At 41.0% G+C, this 24,973-nt stretch overlaps 2 protein-coding genes across 9 annotated transcripts in view; one reads left to right on the top strand and one right to left on the bottom strand.

The window, feature by feature from the left end:
- ARSK (arylsulfatase family member K) overlaps positions 1-5,073 on the bottom strand; it is a 44,075-nt gene extending 39,002 nt beyond the window's left edge. The window contains exons 1-2 of one of the 2 annotated variants that reach the window (XM_032798707.2): positions 4,728-5,073; positions 361-490 (exon numbers count right to left, since the gene is read on the bottom strand). In XM_032798707.2, the coding sequence (XP_032654598.2) occupies positions 361-490; positions 4,728-4,901 (304 nt within the window). In that variant the 5' untranslated portion in view covers positions 4,902-5,073. The remainder of the gene's footprint in view (positions 1-360; positions 491-4,727) is intronic. The other variant, XM_032798708.2, reaches the window with a different exon arrangement.
- Positions 5,074-5,281: 208 nt separating this feature from the next.
- The window catches only part of SKIC3 (SKI3 subunit of superkiller complex), a 77,997-nt gene continuing 58,305 nt past the window's right edge, over positions 5,282-24,973 (top strand). Inside the window, exons 1-10 of one of the 7 annotated variants that reach the window (XM_032798702.1) lie at positions 5,310-5,446; positions 6,776-6,884; positions 7,659-7,753; positions 9,615-9,758; positions 11,734-11,825; positions 12,770-12,845; positions 14,323-14,463; positions 17,582-17,680; positions 17,788-17,896; positions 23,327-23,467. In XM_032798702.1, coding sequence (XP_032654593.1) covers positions 7,664-7,753; positions 9,615-9,758; positions 11,734-11,825; positions 12,770-12,845; positions 14,323-14,463; positions 17,582-17,680; positions 17,788-17,896; positions 23,327-23,467 — 892 coding nt within the window. In that variant the 5' untranslated portion in view covers positions 5,310-5,446; positions 6,776-6,884; positions 7,659-7,663. The other 6 variants (XM_032798699.1, XM_032798698.2, XM_032798697.2 and 3 more) reach the window with 6 other exon arrangements.

The following is a 24,973-nucleotide window of genomic DNA, read 5'->3' as shown; positions in this document are numbered from 1 at the left end:
CCCTGAACAAGCGGTGGACCGGCTTTGAGAACCATTGTTGCAGAGGACAAACAAGTCCACTAGAGTCCTTAAAGGTTTTCAGAAGTACTGAAACCTGAGTAAAGTTTGCAATGGCTTGGGGGGCTAAGAAGTTGGAAGAGAAGAATGCAGTTGGGAGGAAGAAGCATGAGAGGCAGACAAGGGGAGAAAGAGAAATGGATAAAAACCTCAGAAGGTTTGGATAATTTCAGATAAACATTTAAAAATGAGGGCTTATTCAGCTCAAGCCTTCTGAGGTTTGTCCATCACTAATGAACATTTAAACTGGCTCTCTCCTGGTAGTTACTATTTCCATTAATAAGATTTTTAATATGGTCTCACCTGCACGAGAAGGACAACATATTGGAGAATTGGTGTAGGCACTGAGAAAAACAGTGCCATATCTTTTCATGAGATTTATAAAAGGTAGGATCACGGTCTGATTTCCTGGATAAAATGTCAACCTTCCATCCTGCAATCAAAAAGAAGTTAGTTAAAAACATTAAATTTGATAATTGTAACATTTTCTTTAATAATTAGAAATAAAATATTTTGAAAATGACCCAAAGCTACAATATATAGCAAATTTACCATTCTAGAAATTACGTTCTGGCTCTCCAAGGGTTGCACTTACTTTTGATCTTGTAAACTGTGCAAAGAATAAAAACCACATGCAACTACGTAGGATAATAATACTCAGCACTTATAAAGAGTCATTAAATCTGGCACCTTTCAAAAATGAATTATCCTGGAAAACTCTGAAACTCACCAATTACCACCCTGGTGTCTAATCTTCATGTTTGGCAAGATGACTAAGAAGCCATCTTCAACAACACTTGAGCCATCTCTACCAATAACCTAGCACCCTTCATCTCAAAACATGTTTCAGATTATAAAATGGCATAGAAACACCACTGGTCACACTGGTAAATGATCTCTTTGAGCCACAAAGAGTGGGCAAACATCTCTGCTGTTCTATCTGTCAGCATCATTTGACACTGGCCATGAGGTGCTGCTGACTTGCTCACCACACCTAGTGTAGGTGGTTGGAGTCAATGGAGCTGTCTTCAATCCTTCTTCCCAGATGTATCTCAGAGACTCATGATGGGCAGAACCTTTAGGAGAAGTGCATGGTTCAATCCTATTCCCATCTTATTTTCAAAATATACACTAAGCTCCTAGGGGAGAATGTGAAATACCCTGAACTGCAGTACTTGAGCATGCAGACAATACCCAGCTCTACAACTCTTTCAAATCAAACACAGAAAGCACCATTCCTCACTTGCCTGGTGCCTGAATGAGACAAGCACACAAATGAAGCACAGTTGGCTAAAACTAAACTGGGCTTAAAAATAAGTTTTTTTGTTAGGAAAAAAACATTTCAAATTCTGGTCAAAACTCTCAAATTTCACTTAAGGGGGGAAAAAAGTGTCTTTCCTCCAGTCATCATGATGATGCTCAGCCTTGCATCTTCATTGCTCTTTGGTTAGTAAAATTTATTGAGTTTGGCCACAGCGATTTTGCTCACTATACCCAAGAAGGAAGGTGAAGACCATGAGGAAGCTCTATTTGATCCCACATGGAATGGCCAGTCCACTAAGTAACAGAGTGAGAAGGGCATAATACTCTAAAGCTTTGTATGCTACAATGATATACTTCCCACTGACATTCAGTTCAGGTCTTGGTCTTGATAGCCTATTGTTTGATTATTGCAGAGGCTGGCTCTCTTCTTGTGACCTATCAATGACATGTTAATCAGAAATTCTTAAACAAGATAAAGAAATAAGATAAAGAAACAAGAGACAGGCCTTTCCTTGTCTATACCAGTAAGCCCAGTGCATTGGAAGGTGTTTCAGTATGCCGGCATGCATGCGTGGCCATAACCCTAACCCATTCCCCACATTTGCTCATCCACTGCATGGGAAGGGGAGTAGCAGCCCCCCTTGCAGCTCTCTCACTGACTGCTCTGACTGCAACTTGCAATGGTGCCTACAACAGCATCCTGAAATATTTAAAAGGCCCTTCATTTTATCAATTTCTTTAACAACTTTTATCGATAATATTTGTTTATTTATATCTTAAAACCAAACCCCCCTCCTTTCCCAAAAGAAAACTTCAAATGACTTAAATCCTGCTAACTGTGCACATAGCTAGTGCAGGTATCCACCTGTTCCTTTAATTGTTATGCTTATATCCTCTACTCTCAGGGTGTTTTGATGCACCTTGTCCTAAATTATATTGTAAGCTCTTTGGTGAAAGGATTGTCTTCCGCTATATGGCCCTGCCCTGCAAATACTTACACACATGTAACTTCAAGCATGAGAGTAGTCCCATTGTACTCATGGAAGCGAGGTTACTCATGTATTTATGTTTGTACAGCACTAATCACAATAAGGCCCTGATCCCTATTTGGGCTTCTGGGCAACGGTGTAGCATACCAAAAAATAGCAAGTCAGTGCACAGTGGCTCTTAATGGATAGTTTTCCTGAATTCTCAACTACTATGTGAAAATAATTGCTCAGTGAAATACTATCTCATAAACAGAGAAATAACATGGTAAATTGAACATCCACTCTTTTTTCCTGTTCAAGCATAACCATAGTAATTTACATCTATGGATGCATGTCATGTGATGATGGTAAGGAATCAAGAAAAAGTTCTTTTTTCTAACATTGCACAAGGAACTTTTTTAGGAAAAGGGACCCATTATCATCATCTTTAAAGCTCTCACTCTGCTTCACTGCGGAATTTCTACCTAAAATCTCCTTCAGACTCTGTCTGGCTTCCTACAATAGATACAAACAGTACACTTAACTTCACACAATGCACTAAGATTTAGTTTTTAGATAGGATTTGATCCTGGCTTCATTTGAATAGTTAGTCACAAGCGTTTGCAAGGCCAGGGCCCTAGACTCACTGACATTTCATCTTTAAAAGAATAAGCTGTGTAAAATGGATACAGATCATTCTCTAGCATCTGAGTCAGTGATGGCCCAAGAAAAAGCATGTACAGAGTTATACAGTATAGAGAAGCAAGAGTTACAGTGACATAACCGTTAGAATGTAAAATATGTTGATACTTAGTCTGGCCCCAGCCTCGCCACTTCTGCCTGAGGCCCCGCCCCTTCCAGTTGAGCTACCCCACCCACCTTGCTCAGGACCGCGGCCGCCCTGTGTACTGGTAAATCCCTGAAGTTACTTTCACTCCTCCATTCGCCACTGTAGTTTCTGAGGCCATAGGCGCCAACTTCCTCAGTTCTCAGAGAGTGCTTGACCCCTGCTCCACCCCAGGACCCACTCCCACTCCATCCCTTTCCCCAAGCCCCCACTCCAATTGCTCTGCCTCTCTCCCGCCTCCCCTCCCCTGACTCTTCCTGCCCCCACCCCAGCACCTCTCACATGCCGCTGAACAGTTGATCACGGTGGAGAGAGCCGCTGGGAGTGAGGTAGACAAGTTGATTAGCAGGGCTGTCTGTTGGTGCTGAGCATCCACTATTTTTTTTCCGTTGGTGTTCCAGCCTCAGAGCACCCATGGAGTCAGTGCCTATGTCCATGGCCATTATGGAGACAGGGGACATTTACAAAAAATTTTCACCAGCTTTATCACCACTTTAGCTGAACTGGTGTACATATAAGTATAGACAAGCTTCTGGTATTTTTACCACAACGTTAGTTAAACCTAATGACAGCACAGTGATAGAAACAGGCTTGGGCCCAATACCATGATTCCCTCCAGTTCAGCTGAACCTGTGTTTAATTGGTTGGAATAATTCTATAAATTTCCCCATGGTGGACGATACTTGAATTTCTTTTAATTTCTAAAGGCTACACATCCCAAGAATCTCTGATTGCTCCCTACGGTTTCTTATTTGTAGGAGTGTTCTCTTTTCAACATAGGTCGAATAAATTGTTTTTACATTTCTGTTCTGCAGTGTTACATCATGACCAGGTTTACCATAACTCACAACAGAAATAGTTACATGTAATTTGATTATTTGTAAGTAACTGATAAAAATAATAGGTTTCTTTTTAAAAGTGTTATCTTGAGAAAAAATCTGACTCTTTAAGCTAAAAAATACAGTGTCTTTCAGTTAATTCAGGGGTCCCCAACGCGGACAGGCAGCATCATCGAGAGGCATCACCCCTGAATTTCTGCAGCATTGCCTCTCAAAGATGCCGCTTGCCATCGACAAGTGACATCGAGAGGCATTGCCACCGAAATGCCGCAGAAATTCGGCGGATGCTCCACCGCCTCCACAGACCTTCATCTGGCGCCTGCTAGACAAAAAGGTTGAGGACCACTGAGTTAATTGCAATCCTGTCTTTATGGTCCCAAGCAGAAGTGATGATGCAGTGGACAGCTCTCAGAGGTATAATATATCCTCTTTACTGAGATTGTGGTCCTTGCTTGGACAAGGTGGTTTCTCAGGCCCTGACTGTGGCCCATTAACAGCTCCCAAAATAATTTTCAGAGTCTGTGAAATGCCATTTCAGCATGAGATAAAGATGATTTGACACCGAGGCACACACTGCCTTGGGTCACATCACACAAGTATCTTTGAAATGCAGAGGGCATCCCAAACTCATCAGACCCTTCAGAAACTGACAACACCGGGTTAGTGTTTGGTGCTACATGCGTTATACGTGCTCAGGCTCTTTCCCTGTGAGCACAGGCCTGGAGAAGCAGGAGGCTCTGGTGAGATACTTACAAAGGAATCGCACATCACCATCACCACATTGCGCGCCCTCTGGCTGCTGCCAGCGCCGAGCTGTCCCCAGGCCACGGGACGCGTCTTCGCACCCTCCCAGCGGGTGGAAACCAGCAGCAGCACCAGAGCCGCCGGCACCACCGTCCGGGGCCCTTCTCCACACCGCCCCCTCATCCTCTCCCCGCGCCCAGAGCCAGGTCCCCGGGCACACGGCCCCTCACACACCAGCAGGGCGAGCACCGCTCCCCGATAGCCAGGCAGCAGCCATTGAGAAAGGGCTGGGCCTAGAACCAGCGCACCCCTGCGCTTTGACACTGCCCGGCGACACGCCCGAGGCCTGAGAGCAAGACCCCGTGACACTCCCGCCCTCTCCCCGCAGCAGACCAAACTACAGCGCCCATTAAGCCTCGCAGAAGCGGGCCACGACGAACTACACCTCCCATCATGCCTCGGAGGACAGGCGGCGAGAGTGGTAGGGAGATGAACTACGACTCCCATCATGCCTCGGAGGTCAGGCGGCGAGGGAGGTAGGGAGAGGAACTACGACTCCCATCATGCCACAGGAGCTGGACGACGGTAAGATGGCGGAGTGCCGGGTCGCGTCAATGGCCCTCACGCGGGAAGGGCAGTAACCGAGTCAGTGCGCCTGCGCGGCCGAGTCGGGAAGGTCGGGGTGCGGAGAGTTGGTGGCTGGTAATTGAGGTAGGAGGCGGAGGCAAGTGAAGCGCTCAGTGGTAGTGGGGAGCGGGCGCAGGGGCGGTGCCTTTGCTGCTCCCCCGTGGGCGGCTAGGCGGCTCTGCGAGGCTTGCTTGGGCCCAGAACTCCCCAGCTAAGCCGGGGTGGTCGGGGTCCGTGGGTGGAGGGGGACCCTGTGCACGGGGAAAGTGCGAGGGGGCTGGTGCGCGTTGCCAAGTGGGAGGCCTGGGGCCCCCGTGGGTGGCAGCTGCAGGTGCAGGTGATGCCCTGTGGAGTAACAGGGCAGTTCCGCTGGCTGCCGTGGCAGAGGAAAAGAAAGGTTCCATCTATGAGCAGGGAAGGCGAAATAGCCCGAAGAACAGCGGCGGCGCTAGAGCTAGATCCACAAAGGGACGGGAGTAGTGTGAACGCTGCCCAAACTCCTATAGCAGCATAGCCAGAGCTAGAGCCGGGCTGGGCTGACGCCAGAGTGCTGAAAATAGCAGTGCAGATGTTCCTGCTTCAGCTCGGAGACCCATCCTGCTTACCGGCTTCCACAGCCCAAGCAGGGATATATAGGCACTGCTAGTTTTACCGCTGTAGCATGGGCCCTGCGAGCCAGAATCTGTACATCGGGTTCTGAGACTTGCTGCCATAGGAGTGTCCCCGTCTCCCCCCCCCCCCCCCGCACGCAGTGTAGACATACATACGCTTATACTCAGTGTTGCAACACCTGATATTTAGGCACCCTGCTGCCCAGTGGGATCCTTAGCCCTGAGTTAGGTGCCCAGGCTCCCTATACAATGCATGGAGTGGGTTGAGGCTCCAAAGAAAGGGATTTACAAAAACCAGTATGCTGAGCAGGGAGCTGTCCAACCTGGCAGTAGGAAATGCCAAGGAGAAGCCTGGGGACTAACCCTCATCTCAAAGAATGAGTTAGGTGCCTGGCTCAAGGCCAGAGATAGGCTTTCTATCTCTACTTTAGCATCACAGATCTGAACTGGGATCCTCTCCTGAAGTTAGACACCTAAGCCAGGTCAGCCCTTTTTCATGAAAAAATGGAGACCCTCCCCTACTATATTATAGCTAGTAGCCTGATGATCAGGATACTGACCTGGGATGTGGGAGATCTGTTTTAAAATCTCTGCTCAGCAGTAGGGACTTGAACTTAATTCACCCATATCCCAGGGAGTAACCTAACCACCAGACTATAGAGTCATTGTCTTTCCTCTCTCCCTGGTCTGTGACTGTGCTACAGTTACAGGTGCTACTGTAATACACATAAATAATAACAACAGTAATATATTACTTCTGTTCAGTTTTTCGTAGTGGGCCCTTGCTCCCCAGTATAGTGTCTCTTTTTCTACTCATAGAGACCTAGATCCTTTTGCACAGTGGTATCCCCTTCCTGCCACACTCCCCATCCTGGCAATGATGATAATTGCATCCGAACCATGTACACTTTCTAAAGCATGTGTTAGAGTGAATGTAAATAATATGTTCATCAGACTGATGTATATGCACAAAATACTTAAATATACACGTATGTGCTTTAAATGATACTATGTATAACTTCAAAATGTTAACTTTACTGTTTGTTTCCTTTTTTTTTTTTTCTAAAACAAACTTGAATATTTCCTTCATTCCTGCACACATCCCTTCCAAACTTATGAAGTGCTCTTTCCCTCATTAGGGGCTACTTAGGAAGTGAAATTTGAAGTTACTCGATGTTGATAGAATGGTATGGCCAAAAAGTATTGGGAAAATCTTTAAAATGTGAATGACAGAGAAACACGTAAACCTCCATTTTACTGAAACTCCCTGTTTAATGTGCTCTAACTGTCAAGAAAAATTCTTCTCTGGGGTGAGAAGTAGCTTTTAGTATTTCAAGGTGATGGCTCAGATCCAGCATAGCATTTAAGGATGTGTATAAATGTAAGTACATAATTGGTCCCAATAACTTCAGTGGGACTATTCACATACTAAAAATGATTCATGTGCTTGGGATTGGGGTTTAGAGGTGTACTGTCGCATATATGTTTATTTGTATGTGCACTGCTTTTTTGTCAGTACTGGATTGATAGCTATTTGAGGCAGGGATTTTGTCATACTTGTACAGCAGCAAACATACTGTTAATATTTGCTAAAATGTTTTCTCTGTGTATGATAATGCAGTATAAGTTGAATGCTTTGAACAGTATTTGATATAAATATCTTTTCTTGAGAACTGATTTTCTGTGGTTTTGACTTTAGCAGTAATAATGTCAAATAAGGAGGTGAAGGCTGCATTGAAAAGTGCCAGAGATGCAATAAGAAATAAAGAATACAAAGAAGCCTTAAAACATTGCAAGGTAATTAATTCTTCTACTTGTATAAAAATTAATTGTGTGTAGATGAAAAAAGCCCTACTATTTTCTGTCCACTGGAATTGTACTCTATACTTTCTGCAGTAATGTACGTACTAAGTAAAGTACACATTTTGGCAGTGTAGATAGTGAATGATTTGCGGTGGGGTAATCACTAACATCCTTGTAGATGGATCCTTCTTCCTTTCTTCAATGAAGATGAAGTTCAGAGAGTCAGACAAATGCTACCCTTTCAGTTCACACACTGGATCTTATTACTATATGGTACTGTGGTTTTGTGTGATGCTGATTTCATTAGTTGCCCATGTTAGCTTGTCCAGAAAAGGAGATCAGTTTTCTGTTGCATGTGCTTAAATGCGAAGCAGAGGGTACAGTAACTCCTCACTTAAAGTCATCCCAGTTAACGTCGTCTCGTTGTTATGTTGCTGCTCTATTAGAAAACATGCTCGTTTAAAGTTGCACAATGTTTGGTTATAACACCCCCCCCCCCCCCCCCGCCGGTTGCCTCCCGCAACATCTGCCGGCCATGGGTTAGCTCCCCCGTACCCCCCCCCCCCCCCGGCCTGCTGCAATGAGCTGTTTCACAGCGTGCAGGAGCCTGAGAGGGAGGAGGAAGGACATGGCATGCTTGTGGGAGGAAGTGGAACTGGGCGGGAAGAAGTGAGGTGGGGGTGGAACCAGGTCAGGATGAGGCAGGGTGGGGCCTTGGAGGAAGGGGTGGAGTGGGACGGGGCGTGGGGCAGAGCTGGGGGTTGAGCACTCCCAGCAGTTTTAAAAGTCAGTGCCTGTGGCCCCAGAAGCCCATGACTATCTCCAGCTCTGCAGAGATCTAGAGACCCAGTGCCTCTGCATTGTGTGTCCCGAGCATACCATGCAACCTGACGGATTGGTTCCCTTAGGAGATGACTGGTCCCCCAACACAGTGTCCTTTCCTTTGTGCTGCCACTTGCCTGCTCTGCCTGGTTCCCATGTCAAGCCCAAACTTGCAGAGCTTGTACGAGAAGGACTCTGCAGGCCTAGGAGTGTGGATATTGTTGGCCCACACCCTCACCAGTGCTTTGGGACCAGAGGATATTCACTTACCTAGTCACAGCCTTGAGTCAAATGTCACCAAACAGGCATAAAGAAATTTACCAAGAAAAAAAAGGAAAGCAAAACAACAATCTCTAGATGTGTTTTTTTTTGAGTTGTGAATGTTCAGCAAGAGGAGCAGCCAGACGATCCACACTCTTCCGCCCTCTGACGCCACCACCTCAAACAAGCTTCACAATCATCATTGCTGAGTACAGTATTAAATTGTTTAAAATTGTTTAAAACTTACACTGTATATGTATATAATGTCCTTTGTCTGGTGAAAGAGATTTACCTAATCTCCCCCCCCTTTACATTAATTCTTATGGGGAAATTGGATTTGCTTAACATTGTTTTACTTAAAGTCACATTTTTCAGGAACATAGCTACGACATTAAGTGAGGAGTTTCTGTATTAATTCTCAGATGACTGTGACAAAAGTCTATCTTTAACCATAGACTTTAGAGGAATCCTTCAGTGACTCCAGTTACTGATACCTGTGTCACTAGGACCGTTCATATGCAGTTTTTTCTTGCTAGAGAAAGCTACCAGTTAGAAATTAACCTTTTATTAATGCTCTAACTTATATTATCACAGTGCAGAAAGTAACATCTTGTTAAATAGATACCTAATAAATAAAATTCACTGTGTACCAGATTAGTATGTAAAGGAACTTTTTTTCTAGAAAGTAAGAAGACTGATTAATCAAACTCGGTAGTTGAGTCTGTAAGACACATTTAGTACACTAGCTTCATTTGAACTCTTATATTTTTAGGCAGTGCTGAAACAAGAGAAAAATAACTACAATGCCTGGGTGTTTATTGGCCTGGCAGCTACAGAGTTAGAGCAGCCCGATCAGGCCCAAAGTGCATACAAAAAGGCTGCTGAACTTGAACCAGGCCAGCTACTGGCGTGGCAGGTATGTTTTTGACTCTAGTTCGACTTTACCCTTCCTATTAAATGAACTACTGTGTTCATAAGTATAGGAACAAGATCCAATCAACATTTGACTCTTAGGACAGATCCTCAAGTTGTATAATTTGTCATATAACAAATTATGCTAGCTGTGGCTCTGACTCCTGGTATGTACAATGTTAAAACCAACGGGAGTCATATGTGTGTAAAAGAGGGCAACTTTTGGATTCATTATATTTAAATTGTTAAAGGTCTTCTAATGGATAAATGTTTCATTCCCTTGGAAAACAAAAATAAACAGAAAAAGTATGCTTATCTCCCTTAGGTGCTTTCTTAGTTCCCTTGCTCATGACTCAGTAAATTTAATGTGATGTTTCTCTCCTATGAGAGAGAGCATTTTGCACAGTAAATTTTTCCCCAGCCTCTGATACAGAGTTGTGCAAATTGGACTATGTTGTTGTTTTCCATGGTCCTAGGCAACAATAATAGAAGCTCTTTAAGATGGTTGTGCAGCATATGGTGTCTAAGTGATAATCTACAACATGTGCTGTTATATTAGATGCCTGTGCCCTTTGGGCACACCGTGAAGCATGTGGCTGAAGGCTAGGTCGTCGATTCATCTGTCTGGTAAAAGGGAATATTTAGTGCATTGTAACTTAATAAAGAGGTTTTTTAATATCAGTAATTTTAATTTTTTTAAATGCAATAATTGGACATATATTGAAATTACCTTCATTGAATCCTTATCAGCAAGTCAGGCTCTGTCTTTTATGAGTTGGTACAAAACAGTAATTTACTGAGACAAAAATTTTTTCTGTAGTCTTGCACAATTTAAGATGCTTTATTGTTATCCGTTGGTGGTGTTAAAAGAAGATTATAAACAGTGTTCAGGTAGTCTGTGTTCCACTTCACTAATCTCAGAAATAATTTTAAGAAATTATTTATTATAATGTAAATGATATTTAAGAACATAAGAATGGCCATACTGGGTCAGACAATAGTCTGTCTGGCCCAGTAACCTGTCTTTCGACAGTGGCTAGTACCAAATGCTTCAGAGGGTATGAACAGAATACAGCAATTATTGAGTGATCCATCCCATGTTGTCCAGACTCAGCTTCTGGCAGTCAGTGGTTTGGAGGCACCCGGAGCATGGGGTTGTATCCCTGACTATCTTGGCTAATAGCTATTGACGGAGCTATTCACCAGGAACCTTTTTGAACCCAGTTATATTTTTGGCCTTCACAGCATCCCCATCAACGAGTTCCACGGGTAGACTGTGCATTGTGTGAAGAAATACTCCCGTGTTTTTGTTGCCCCTTCTGACCCAAGCAGCTAGTCAAAGTTCGGGGTCCAAGGGATGTTCCAGTTAGGAGGAAAAATTGGTGATAGTCAGGTATTTCTCTGGTGCAGGTTTGTTTATTTATAAAGAAAGTATCTCTGAACATGAAGGAACCATATTGCAGAAAGCAGTTCTTTTGTTCACAGCACCAAGTGCACTCTTCTCAGCCTGCACCCCATCCAAAAACCTCTCTGCAGGTTTCTTCCAGGGGCAGACACTGCTTTCAGCTACTTTTTCAGGCTGACTTTCTCTGCTCTATGTGTTCTGTATTCCCAACCCGTCACAAAACACACTACTGAGCATCTGTGCCCTGACAGTCTGAAAACACTTGGGCAGGGTTACAAACTTTTTTTGTCTTGGATGGGGGCCTTATGAGTAACATTCCCTGACAGTTTTGTTAGTTGAAGAATGCATTCACACACACTCTCAAAGAAGTTTCTGATCTAAGCAGTCACCAGTACCTCTCAGCATAACATTATATTCTGATTCTGCATTGAGATTTGAGCAGACAGATCCCAGTAGCTGTGCAGAGCCCCACTGAAGGCATTGGGTTCCTTATGGTCACAGCTGGGCTGCATGCCTTAAAATGACCTTGGAAATAGCAGATGTGAAATCTAACATACATTTTACTTTTGTTTAGGGATTAGCAAATTTGTATGAGAAATCTAACCAAGCAGATGTCAAAGAAAACTTGTTCAATGTTTACCAAAAGCTCTTGGAACTCTATGAAAGGTAAAGAATATTTTAGATTAAATTGACACTGCAACATGTTGTTTAAATTTCAGTTGCACTGGAAAAAGTCCAGTTTTAATGTCATCACTGATACATGTGATATTCTGCATATAGTAACTAATTCTAATACTCATGTTGTATTACAGGTAAGGTTTTGTCACCCCTACTGGTTTTCTATAATGTTAAGTTGGGGCAGAGATAAATTATCACTTTCCTATTTTTTTTGTAAGAAGAAATCTTTTGTAATAAATATTATCTAAACTATTGACATTAAGTATCCTGGTGTCATGACTGTATCCATTGTCTTAATGTGTTGCATAGATGGCTGAACTTTATAAATCTTGTAACTCTCAGTTGATGGTTAGCATTAATAACACCAGTACATGTACTCACAGTTTTTATGGTCACAGGGAATTTCATTTCCCGTTACAGTTTACAGTTCTAAACAAAGCTAGCTCTGGTTGTATGTCACCAGTTTCCACAACTGATTGGAGTATTCTTATTGCTTTGTTTTTGTGATCTTGATTTTGGTTTTGTCTAATGGACATTGTCAACTTATAAATCACACATCTTTTTAAACATTTTTAATTACTTCTGTTACAAGTAACATCTAAGATAACTATAATTGAAAGATAAGTGAAAAATACTTTTGTTCCAGTTTGTTTACTTGGTGCATTTGACAGCATTTAGGATAAACTAACTATATACAGTCTGTGTAGATTTTTCACACAGCAACTGCAAGAGAAAAACGTTCTAAAAAAATTCGCAATCATTGCATTAGGACTTAGAGGCACATATAGTATCTGCAGCAACTTCTAATTCTCTCATTTAAAAAAGAAAAAAGACTAGATTTCAAGTTGGCAGTGTCTCTTGAATACATTTCTCCATATTTGTTAGAAAACAGACATGACTTTTTTGTGGTTTTTTCCCCCATCATCTTCTAGTACTGACACACAGAAGTGGTGTGAAGTATGTGTGAAACTTGTGGAACTGTATCACCAAGAAAAAAAATACCTAGAGGTCAGTTACTGATTTACTGTCTCTCCTTTTCCTATGCAAATTATTCATATATTTTTTTGTAGTAAGAACTCATCTCTCTTAATTATACACCTGTGTTCTCCCACCAGCACTTACCACTAAATTTAGAGGCAATCTATTGAATTGACGTGTCTTAACATAAAAAGCAATCCTAGAAATGGTTAGTTTACCTTTTATTAAAATGAAGTTGCAATCATTTTCTTCAATACAGTGTTCTGAAATTCACCATGTTGATATGTTGTGCCATATAAACACATTGCATTAAAATTTTAGTTTCTGGTTGCTGTCAAGTATTTGAATATTTTTCCACATTTTTTTTTTTTTTTTAACTTAGGGACTCAGAAGTTAGGAAATGCCAGCTCAGAGGATGCCTGTGCAACCTTAATTCTGCCCTCTTGTGTGTATGCATCATGATACAGTTTGTAATTAAATGATCACATATTATTTTTCTACAGTACTTTTTCATCTACTCCAGTCTTTGAGGAGTATTCCAATTCCTTGAAGTTTTGAGAACTTTAATATTAGTTTCATAGCAAAAATTCTTTGGCAAGGATAATTATTTGTTTTTTATAATCTCTGGATAGCCTGAATATGCTAAGGGAAATTTTGTTTTCAATGGAAGCAAGGCAGACAAACCTTTCAAACCCTAGATGTAAAATGTAAACCCTAGTTTGTTCAGTAGTAGGAAGGATTGAACCTTGGATCTCAGATTCTAAAAGCATGAGCCTCTGCTGTGTGAGCCAGAAAATCCAGCTCTGGTATCTCAAAGCCATCATCAAACTCATAAATTCAGTTTCCTCTATGTGGTCCAGCCACTAGAGAGAGAGGGAGCCACACTGTGGTATTTGATACTTTCTTTGTTTCATTTTTGTTAACAGTCTCAAATTTTAATAGGTATTCCATTCTCTAGTTGAATATAATGCTGAGTCACTTCACTGCTGGAAAAGATAATAGTGCTTGGGGTGCTATTTTCTTTTTTAAATGGGTCATCCAAAGTATGGTTTTGGCCATACTTTTGTCATATATGTCATCAAATTCTTTACCTTACATAGTGCATGTAGGGTAGCTTGCGTCTATCAGACCTATTATAATGCAGATTCCTCTATTATTATTGAGTTTTTCAAGAACATTTGAAGGATTTCTTTACGGCAGTAGTCTGTTATACAAGGTTAAATGAGCAATTACAGACTATCAGCTACATCCGTAGTACTAAACTGCTTAAATACCACTAGTTCTGTTGACTGTTCTAAACAGCATGGTGAAGTAATTTGTCCAACACTCACTCATTAGCCCTATCCTCCTGGCAGTCTTGCTAAGTGTGAATGCTATTTTCTGACCACTTGAGTTGGGAAATTGTACATCTTATTGGCAAGGGGTTGAAATAAATTGGAGCGATCACACTGGGTGTCAGATTTTTAAATGAGTTACAGAATGATTCATTTCTCTTTCCTGTTGACAGGTGGCTCGCACATGGCACAAACTGATACAGATAAAACAGGAGGAAGGTGCAGGTAATGCTGAGCTCCACCAGCTATGGAAGAGGCTGATCCAATTACTGCCAGACAGTACACAGAATCAAGATAATGAGACACAGCAGTTGGTAATGTTTCTCCCTCCTACTCAAATCATAGAAATGTAGGGCTTGAGAGGCCAGCTAGTCACCCCAGCATGATGTGTGGGTGAAGACCAAGTATAGCTAGAGCAGGTATTTGTCTAACCTGTTCTTAAAAATCTCCAATGATGTTGTTCCACAATCTCCCAATTCCAGCGCTTAACTATCCTTAGAAAGTTTACCCTAATATCTAACCTCAGACTCCCTTGCTACAAATTAATCTGATTACTACTTGTCCTACCTTCAGTGGACATTCAGAACAATTGATCACTGTCCTCTTTATAACAGCCTTTAACATATTTGAAGACTGTTATCAGGTCCCTCCTCAGTCATCTTTTCTCAAGACTAAACTTGCCTGTTTTTTTAACCTTTCCTCATAGGCCAAGTTTTCTAAACCTTTTATCATTTTTATTGCTCTCCTTTGGACTCCCTCCAATTTGTCTACGCTTTTCATAAAGTGTAGCTCCCAAAACTGGACACAGTACTTCCACTGTTGCTTCACCAGTGCCAAGTAGAGTAGCACAGTTACCTCCTGTGTCTTTCTTACGACACTCTTGTTAAATCATCCCAGAATATTAGTTTTTTGCAACTGCATCGCATTGTTGACTCATATTCAATTTGTGATCCACTATAATGCACAAATTCTTTTCAGCAATATTACTGGCTAGCCAGTTATTCACCATTTTGTGTTTGTGCATTTGGTTTTTTTCTTCTGAAGTGTACTTTGCTGTTGTCTTAATTGAATTTCATCTTGTTGATTTCAGAATAATTCTTCAATTTATCAAGCTAATTTTGAATTCTAATTCTGTCCTCCAAAGTGCTTGTAACCCCTCCCATCTTGATAGCATATGCAAATTTTATAAGCATACTTTCCACTCCATCATCTAAGTCAATGGTTCTCAATTTTTTTTTTGCGGACCACTTGAAAATTGCTGAGGGTCTCGGCAGACCACTAGATGAGCTTTCCAAATGTTGTTTGTACCATTAGCTAACTATTCTACAGTGCTTTGGATAAAAGCGCTATATTAAAAAAAACCTTTAATAATTAACATTATTTGTTCTACAAATAAAAGCACACTTCATATTTTAATGAGTAGTTTTACCTTTCTAATGCGATGGATGTGCCCTCTCTCCCCCGCCACAGCAGCTACAGAGCTGAGGCTGGGAAGGAGGGCCATCTCTCGCTGGCAGCCTCAGCTCTGGAACTGGGGAAAGTCGCCTCTTTCTCTGGCTGCTGCAGCTCGGCACATCCCAAATTCCCCCCATCCCCTTTTCTCACCTCACTGCCCCCTCCCACCTACTCCTCATTCCTCCCAAGGCCACTACCTCACCTTACATGTCCATCTTCTCCAGGGTCCAAGCACTTAATTAGTGGCTCCACTAATTAGTTGATTGTCCCTTCATTCTGTTGTGTGTGGCTGCCCAGGCCACCCTAGAGGGAAATATCCGTGGACCACCTGAATGGAGCTCGCGGACCACTGGTGGTCAGCAGACCACAGTTTGAGAACCTCTGATCTAAGTCATTAATGAAAATGAATAATGGTTCTGGATCCAGGACTGACCCTTGTGGAACCTCATTAGCTATACCATTGATAACTACCCTTTGAGTATGGTTTTTCAGACAGTTATAGTTGTTTTAACTACACCATATTTCCCTAGTATGCCTATGAGAATGTCACAGAAAAAATCAAGATATGTCATGTCTACTACTTCCGCGCACCCACTAGGTCAGTAACCCAGTCAAAGAAGGAAATTAGGTTGGTTTGGCATGATTTGTTCTTGACAAATACATGTTCCTATTGCTTGTCATCCTATTGACCTATAAGTGCTTATAAATTGATTGTTTAGTAATTTGTTCCAGTATCTTTTGAGGTATCGAAGTTAGGCTAACTAGTCTATAATTCCCTGGTTCTTTTTGTTCCCCTTTTTAAAGATAGGTACTATGTTTGCCCTTCTCCAGTCCTGTGGGATCTCAGTTGTCCTCCATGAATTCTCAAAGATTATCGCTAATGGTTCCAAGATTCCTTCAGCTAGTTCCTTGAGTACCTTTGGGTGAATTTCATCAGACCATGCTAATTTGAATACATCTAACTTAACTAAATATTCTTTAATCCATTCTTTCTCTATTCTGGCTTGTGTTCCTTCCCCTTTGTTGTTAATATTAATTGTGCTAAGCATCTGGTCACAATTAATCTTTTTAGTGAAGACTGAAGCAAAATAGCCATTACCCATGTTAGTGGATATAGACAACTGGATTTTGGGTAAATTTTAAAAAGTGCTTAAGTGACAAAAAGAGCCCAAGACCCACTGACTTTCAGTGGGATTTAGGCTTTTGAAATTTTGCCCTTAGGTTCCTAAGTCACTTAGGCTCTGCTCCACAAAGGTATTTAGCCTTCCAACTTCCAGTTGGAAATCAGTGGAAGTTGGGAGCCTAAATAATGTTGTGGACTTGGGCCATAGACCCTTTTGAAAATATTACACACTGTGTCCCCAGAATATTGGTAATAGAAATGAAATTTGGTGAATTTTCTGGAGATGAAATAATACGCTTTTGAAAAGTGCCTGTGCAAAATAATGTAGTGTCTTACATAACTGCTGTTTTTTTTAAAAAAATCTTTTGTGAAGTGTTACTTTTAAAAGCTCAGATTCATTTTGGCAGTGTTAAGGTTCTATCTTAAAGGCACACAAGATAGGAGCATCAAAATGAAAACTTGCATACCAATATTTAATAAGTTATTTAAGCTCATAGCTGTCACAATGGATAGTGCTTCACATGTGCTCTTTTTGTACATATCTTCTGCCACTGCATGGATTAGATTGTTTATCTCCTTCTACTAGTAGCAGATTTACTACTAGGATTTGAACACTATATGAATAATACTTGAGTATGAAGAACCACGCTGTTATGTATTTTGCTCTTTGCACAACAGAAGTTCTATGAAGGACCACATGGGCACAGTGGGGCCAAATAAACATATTATAATCATGTTCATGGTATACTACACCCTGTTTAGTCACCCAAAACCATGACTAAATTTCATAAGTTCACCGTCTGTTGCTTTTCTTGCTAATTCACACTGTTGTACTTACCAATTTCTTATTTCAGCTTTTGACTTCATTTGAACATGCAGTGAACTCTGCAGACATGGTTCCCAGTGAAGACCACGAAAAGCTTTATAAAAACTTCATTCAGTGTTTGTCAAAAGTAAGAACAGTTTAATTTATAGTCTCTTCAGTAACACAAAAAACATCTAATAATACTGCACGAATAGCTAAATAAATTGCTTTGACTTTTTTTTTTCTCCTTACAAGTTTCCTCATGAGACTGCTCGGCTGAAGAAGGCCTGTGATGATATGATGGTTTTGTATCCTACCATGAGTTATCCTTTAGAAGTGCGCTGCTTGCACTTTATTCAGTCAGGTGAGTGGGATGGTTTTGGTTCATTTTTGTTGTTCCAAATCTTGTATCTTTTCGCTGTGACTTTTGGCTTGCCCTTCATTCCCCCAGTCCTTCTCATAAAAAAGGGAACCAGTCTCTCAAGATCTATTACTTCACTTTGTTGAGGGAAGCTGTTGTTTGAGACAGCTTGCACCACTTTTCAGCACAAATATATTGTCTATATTAGGTTCTATGTTTCTACCCCTCTGGAGAGGAAGACAGTTCTGTCCTAAACTACAGTGTTTCTGAGCTGTGAAATTTAGTACTGCTGTACCATCAAAGGACATCTTAAAAAAAAAAAAAAAAAAAAAAAAAAAAAAAAAAAGGGGGGGGGGCGGAGGTATTCTTTGGTCAAGACCAGTTCTGGATTCTTGATTCCTTTGTTGGCAGTGTACTCAATCCCATGGGAAGAGTGCTTCATGATGCTCAAAAGAGCCTCTCTAGATAAGTGAAGATTAGCTACATGAGGTTTGAAGAGAATCCTGTTTACTTGTCTTTAATGGAAAGGATAGTGACAGTTAAACAAAGCTCTAGAGATGGCTAAAGTGAGAGAATTGGTGAACCAGTATACCCCTTTCCTCTTGGCAGGAACATTCATGAATTTTTCTCCACAAGACTTCTTGGTGGGTGGGGAGTAAATGGCTTTTTAGGGTATTTCAGTGAAGTGAAGCTAAGAGGTCATTTTTAAAAACAGATTTGTTTGTTATATGCTTTAAGAAGGCAGCATGCTGTCTTCCACAGTGCTGGGTTTGAAACTGTTAGATTTAAGTTTTGAACTCTCACTATTGCATTAATATTGTACAAGTGAATAGTGATTTTAGATGTGTCAGCTTTGGGTGTCACAGCTGATACCTTAAAGGGGCCAGAAGTGACTTACAGTTGGGTACCTCCTAAAAAACTATTTGTAAATATACAGTCATATTGACCAGGAGATATCATACAAAAACTAAGTAGAAGTATATGCCAAGAATCCATACAGAAATTCCTTTGTTTTTTAAACAATAAAGCTGTATAATTTCCTTTGTTAGGAGTGGAAGAATGCCTTATAGTACCAAGTTTCAGGGAGCTACACATCATGAAAGTAATACATGAGCAGAAAAATGGTAATACAGAACTCTTAATTTCAGTGTTAAAAATAATTGAACCCAGTGGAAAGGAACCAGCAAGAACAAATCAAACAAGCATAATTCATCTACAAGAAGAGCTGCTGCTTTGTAGTACTTTTGTCTCACAGCAGAACAATCCAGAACATGTGCGTTCCATTAAATTAAACATAAGTATGAACCCAAATATGTAATATGTAAACCAAATCAGGTTTTTATGCTTAAAACAAAGAGAAGGTAATTGTTAAGCTCATTCTGTTTCTTTGTGACTTTCCTGAGCATCTTAACGCTCAAGTTCCATCTCAAAATAGATATGGCTTGCTGGTATGGAATTCACTGATCTGCATCAGGCACAAAACTACTGAAATCACTCCTCCTTGCAAAGAGTCATGTATTATTTTCATCTCTATGTGCCTGGACCAGTATTGGTAAAATGTATCTTAACTATCCAACCATATAGGTTTCTGAGCTTTAACAGGTTTCAGTGTTCTTTCTTTATCCTTGTTGGAATAAACAGACATCCATTTCAGTTACAGTTGTTCTATTAAATTCAGTGGAGTTACTGATCCTATGCCAGAGGTGAACTTGTTCAGAGACAAAGGGAATTCCTACTGGCCGTGGAATTTGCTGTGTGATCTTGGCCAAGTCACTTTACTTCGCTGTGCCTGATTCCCTTCCAACCCTTTGTCTATATTGAAAGATTATAAGCTTGTGGGGAAGGGACTGTCTTTTATCTAGATGTTTGCATTGTACCTAACATAATGGGACCCTGATTGCAATTGGGGTTTTCTTAGCACCACATATAATGCACTGTATAGCCTAAATGTAAACATTAAACAGTGATTTCTTTATTGTAGTGTGCTGGTACTACTTCGCAGTCCCTTTATACATAAATGGTCATTTAGCTGACAGTTTTGCACTTCAAGAAATGTGGACTTGAAACTGTACTCAAATTCTGGCATGTGTTCACTTATTTATAGAACATAAAACATGGTAAAGATGTTATGGCCAGCACCTCAACAATCACAGAATATAATACTGTACGCAATATCTAAACAAATTTTACAAGATGTGTTGTTTAGACCATGCTTTCCATTTTCTACAGGCTAATCCAGGTTAAACAAATATATAAAAAGTTATAATTGAACAATCATAGAAATTTAGACCAAGATTTTGAAAAATGAGTGTCTAAAGGCTCGCAGATCCACATTTAAGCACCTAAATAAGTGACTTTAGAGCTACTATGATTTATGCTGTCAGCTAGCCTCAGAATTGGGGGAACATGATTGTGGCTTAATGCCACCTTTTTCTCCGCTTCTGAGCTGTGCCAAACGCTGCTAAAATACAATACAGGATCTGGTCTGGAGTGTTGAAGCTAAAGAAACAAGGAAGTCAGTTGAATCCCATCCAATTATGGAAATTAGAAATTTTGAATCTGGCAGTAGAATCTCTCAAATCTATCTTCACTCTTCTGGTAATGAGGTGCCACAATTTCTCTCTCTCAAAATGTTATGAGTTTATCATCAGTTAAATAATTCTTGCCATCATAGATAATGCAACATTTTTGTGATTGATAAAGCACCAATTGTAGAAATTTCTGCTTTCCAAAAATCCAGTTTGCCTCATCTAAGTTGTTGCTTAGGGAAATATGAATACAAAAAATGACTCTTTTTAGACAAAGATCACAGGTAATGGTAACTGACAGCCTTCACTCTCCCATGAATATTTGTGCAAATTCCCGGGATCCTGAATACTGTAACATCTAAAGTTGGATTGAATTTTGCTTTGAGTAATTTAAAAAAGAGGGTGGATTTCACTAAGATGTAGCCCTTCTTATCCTTCATAGATTTGTTGGCCCCAGTATTCAGTTTTCCTTAACACTAGACACTTTTAAAATTTCCATTTTTAATAATCTAATTTCAATATATGTTTTTTGTAAAGAGATCTTGACCAAGCTTCAGGAGATTAGGTATCCATCTTGGATTCATTTTTAAAGGCATGAAATAGTTAGCTATCCCAGCAGAACCCCTGTACTTGAGAATTTCTCAGTGAGATTACAGAGTGCAAAGTAGGCTGAGGGAACAGTTACCCTGAGTTGAGGCCTCCCCTGAACAGTCAGTACCTGCTTCTGCTTCTGAGATTTTGGCAATGGCTTACAAACTTGCATGGATATAACTACATCACTCAGGGGTGTGAAAAATCCATATCCCTGAGTGATGCAGTTATACTGACTTAACCCCCAGTGTAGACAGCTCTATGTAAATGGGAGGGCTTCTCCGATTGACATAGCTACTGCCTCTCATGGAGGAGGATTAACTACTCTGACGGGAGAAGCTCTCCTGTCGGTGTAGTAGCATCTGCACTGAAGCGCTACTGTGGCACAGCCATGCCGATGCACTGTTTTAAATTTGGACCTACCCTGAGTGTGTTGAATCTTCATGACTTTATTTTCCAGCACTTGTGTATAAAATTTACTGGAGTTGGCATTTTTGGGGGTGATATTGTGTATAATCTTATAGAATGTGGCTTCTTTCTAGGCCCCCTATATACAGTGCTGCTCATTTGACTTATGCTCCTTATGTATGTTCTGCAGTACACAGCCTAATTATTGACTAGACTCTACTTTTAAACAAATATTTGAGTATTTATAAAAAGCCTCAAGTCACTTTTTAGCATAAGCTTATTTACTGTAATGCTTGGGCATCTGTTTTCTCTGATACTCAGCTGTTTCAAAGCCATCCATTACTGCTTTCTGTTCTGTTGTGGACAAGTACATTTATTTCCTTCCTGCCTTGTCTTGTATGCAGATGTCTCCAAGTCAATATGATTCAGCTTATGAAGAGGAATGACAACAGATACTGAACATCATTCATAATTAGCACAAGAAGAAATAGTAGGGCTCTCCCTATCACTAAGTGACCAGCTTTTGGTGTAGGAAAGGGAAGTTGTTAAAGCACGGATTCTCAGGCCGCACGCAGCCCAATTAGCACACAGTTGCTTCCCAGCTCAGTTGTGGGCTAAAGGCCAGTCCGCATGCTCTGGGTCCGCTGGGTTCCCAGCTACCTGACCTGGAGGGGTCTGGTTGGGTTGCACTGCCACACAGCACTTCAGGGTCGGGGCTGCCAGCCCGTCCTGTGTGCTGGGAATCTGGGGTCGGGGCTGCTGGCAGGCCCTGCGGAGTCAGGAGTCGAGAGCTCCTGGCCAACCCCACAGGGTTGGGATCCAGGTCAGCTGCCAGGCCCCACAAGCTCCAGGGTCCGGGTCTGTGACTGGGGCAGCCAGCCCAGGCCCACGTGGCGGGGTCTGGGGCAGCCGGCTGGCTCCACAGGGTCCAGGGCAGGCAGCTGGCTGCCCCGTGCGCCGAGGATCGGGGTTGGGGCTGCTGCTGCCCTGCCACCTGGCCTCGGCAGCCCAGGTAACACAGTGTATAATCAATTGAGAACCACTGAGTTAAAGCATTTGTGCTGTAGATTTTTAAAACATATTATGTAAAGTTTTACAAATAGGAAATGTTCATGATCAGAAAATAATATGCTCTAAAAACAGACGGTTTTGGGGGGTGTGTGTATGTGTGTGTGTGTGTGTGTATATATAAATAAATCCATGTTCCATTAATGCCATGCAGAAATGCAAGATGCATGTACAGCCATCTGAACAATTACTTTAATCTGTCTTTAATTTTTTTTATCTGTTTATTACATCTGTGTTTCACTTTCTGCTATGGATCTCTGCCTTCCTTCCAGGGGCGGCTCCAGGCACCAGCACGCCAAGCATGTACCTGGGGCGGCAAGCCGTGGGGGCGCTCTGTTGTTGTTGTTATTATTTCAAGTTGCGTTATGTAGTCAGACTGCAAGGTCCTCTGTAAGGGACTCGTGGGATGGGGAATTCAGGCAAACATTAATTTTGGTTTCTTGTAGCAGGTGCGATCTTCACTGGGCTAAATTGAAAGGCCTATCTAGGAAAGTAGTTTCCCTTGATGAGGATATGACCTTATAGCAATTTAACCTAAGTGGCTAACTCCAAATTCCAGATTTACAAATTTTGGTATGTGGTTCAGAGGCATTAAGTACCTGTAGTGTTTCTTGACTCTCTATGTATAGTACTTCTGAAAACTGGTTGCTAGTTTTAGAAATTACTGTATGGTAGGAAACTGCTACTAAAAATTCAGCCAAATTAGGTCTGATGGATAAGTAAATTAATTTCTTTCTAAATCTGTTGAGTAGAATAAATTTTTAAATCTTCTTCTGACTTTTGGTTGTTATGCACCATCAAACTGTGGTTATGAGAAATTTTCTTTTTGTGATACTAGGCAGTTTCACTGAAGAGGCCCTGCGTTGTTGTTGCAGGCTTATGGAGATGGACTCAAGTAGCAGCCCAGGCCTTATTGGTTTAGGTATCAAATTCCTCCAAGAAAAAAAATATGAAGAAGCTGTCAAGAGGCTAACTGAAGGTAAACATGTAATATAAAAGGAATGGATAATATGTTGCATAGTAATGAATATTTCTGCTAGGTACAGTTGCTAAATTATACTGGATTTGTTTTGTGCTCAAAGTGGAATCGGCTAAATATTTTATAATTAGGTAAAACAAGCAGTAAATGTAGAGGGACGTTGTCTGCTTGAAACCTAGCCAGATTTTTAAAAGAGTTAAAAGGTGTTTTGGTTACAACATCTGCTCCTTACCAATTCTGAAGTGTTTCTATAAGTGTGTGTTCCTTTTTTTTAACACTTTTTTTTCTCTCACCCTATTGCTGAGTCAAATCCCCACAAACCCAAGGGCAGAGGATGCATATTATACAAAAGAAATATATTATACAAAAGAAACAGTGAAATTGACTGTTCTGTTACAAATGCATAAAATAAATTATAATATTTTTCTAATCTTTCAGTTGTAGCTTTATGAAAATAGATTAAAACTCAGAGGTGACTTTTTTTCATTAAGCTACGGTGTCCCTTTAAAAACTTCTTTGTGTATATTTACACTAAAAATGATTGTCTTGATCTTTGAAAGAGAATCTTGAAGCTTTTATACAGCAGCTATAACTACTGCAGTGTTTTATGTTAAACTAGTATTTGATTTATTAGTGTCTTGGTTGTACTTAGATGTAAAAGGCTTGCTTAAAATGGGTCATGATTGGAACTTGTTGGAAAATAGAGATTTTTTTTCCCCCCATGGAAAATTTTCAACTTTTTGACTGGAAACCTGAAATATTTCAATTTATTGATACCATTAATGTCAATGCCTATGGGAGTGATAATCAGGTGCCTCACACTCCCAGTCAGACTACATCTCCCGTGATGACCCATGGCCAGGGATTCCTATGATGTACCTCTCCTCGTCAGAGAAGAGACTATGGTGTGTCATGGGAGATGTAGTCTGGCTGGGGAGCCTGATCCATAGAGACAAATGGGGAGTTGTGGTATCTGAACTACATCCCCCATGAGGCATGACATCATATCCATATGAAAGTATTTCATTTTTTGGCCAAAAACACAGTGGTTCAGGCATTCAGCTTTTTGACAAAAAACCAATTTTCTGTAGAAAGCAGATTCTGTTTTTCCCCCCAAAAAACCTTCACTTGAAAACAGTTTTCTGTGGAATGTAGGGACTTTTGACATAAAACTGATTCTTTTGGTTTAAAAAAATGGAATTCCTGAATATCTAAATGTTTTTGGCCAAGAACTAAAAATACTGCAACCAGCCCTACTCATGAACTCAAATTTCAGGTTCATTTAGTTAGTGTCTAATATGGGAAAGAATGAGTGACATGGAGCAAGTGAAACTGAGTCATTGTTAATTGCTAAACTGCCGCGTCCCCCTCCCCTTCAAAATATCCCCTTACATTTTTTTTCCTAAACCAAACACTGTCTGTGATGGGGGAGTACAGTTAATACCATGCATCTGTCTGCTGGGTTTCATTTCAAGGCTCTGAGGGAACTTCAGGCTGTGGCCTGGT

This window comes from Chelonoidis abingdonii, chromosome 6 (genome assembly GCF_003597395.2).
Source record: "Chelonoidis abingdonii isolate Lonesome George chromosome 6, CheloAbing_2.0, whole genome shotgun sequence".
NCBI lineage: Eukaryota > Metazoa > Chordata > Testudines > Testudinidae > Chelonoidis > Chelonoidis abingdonii.
The sequence above is the reverse complement of the archived record's forward strand: the minus strand, read 5'-3'. Positions and strand labels throughout refer to the sequence as shown.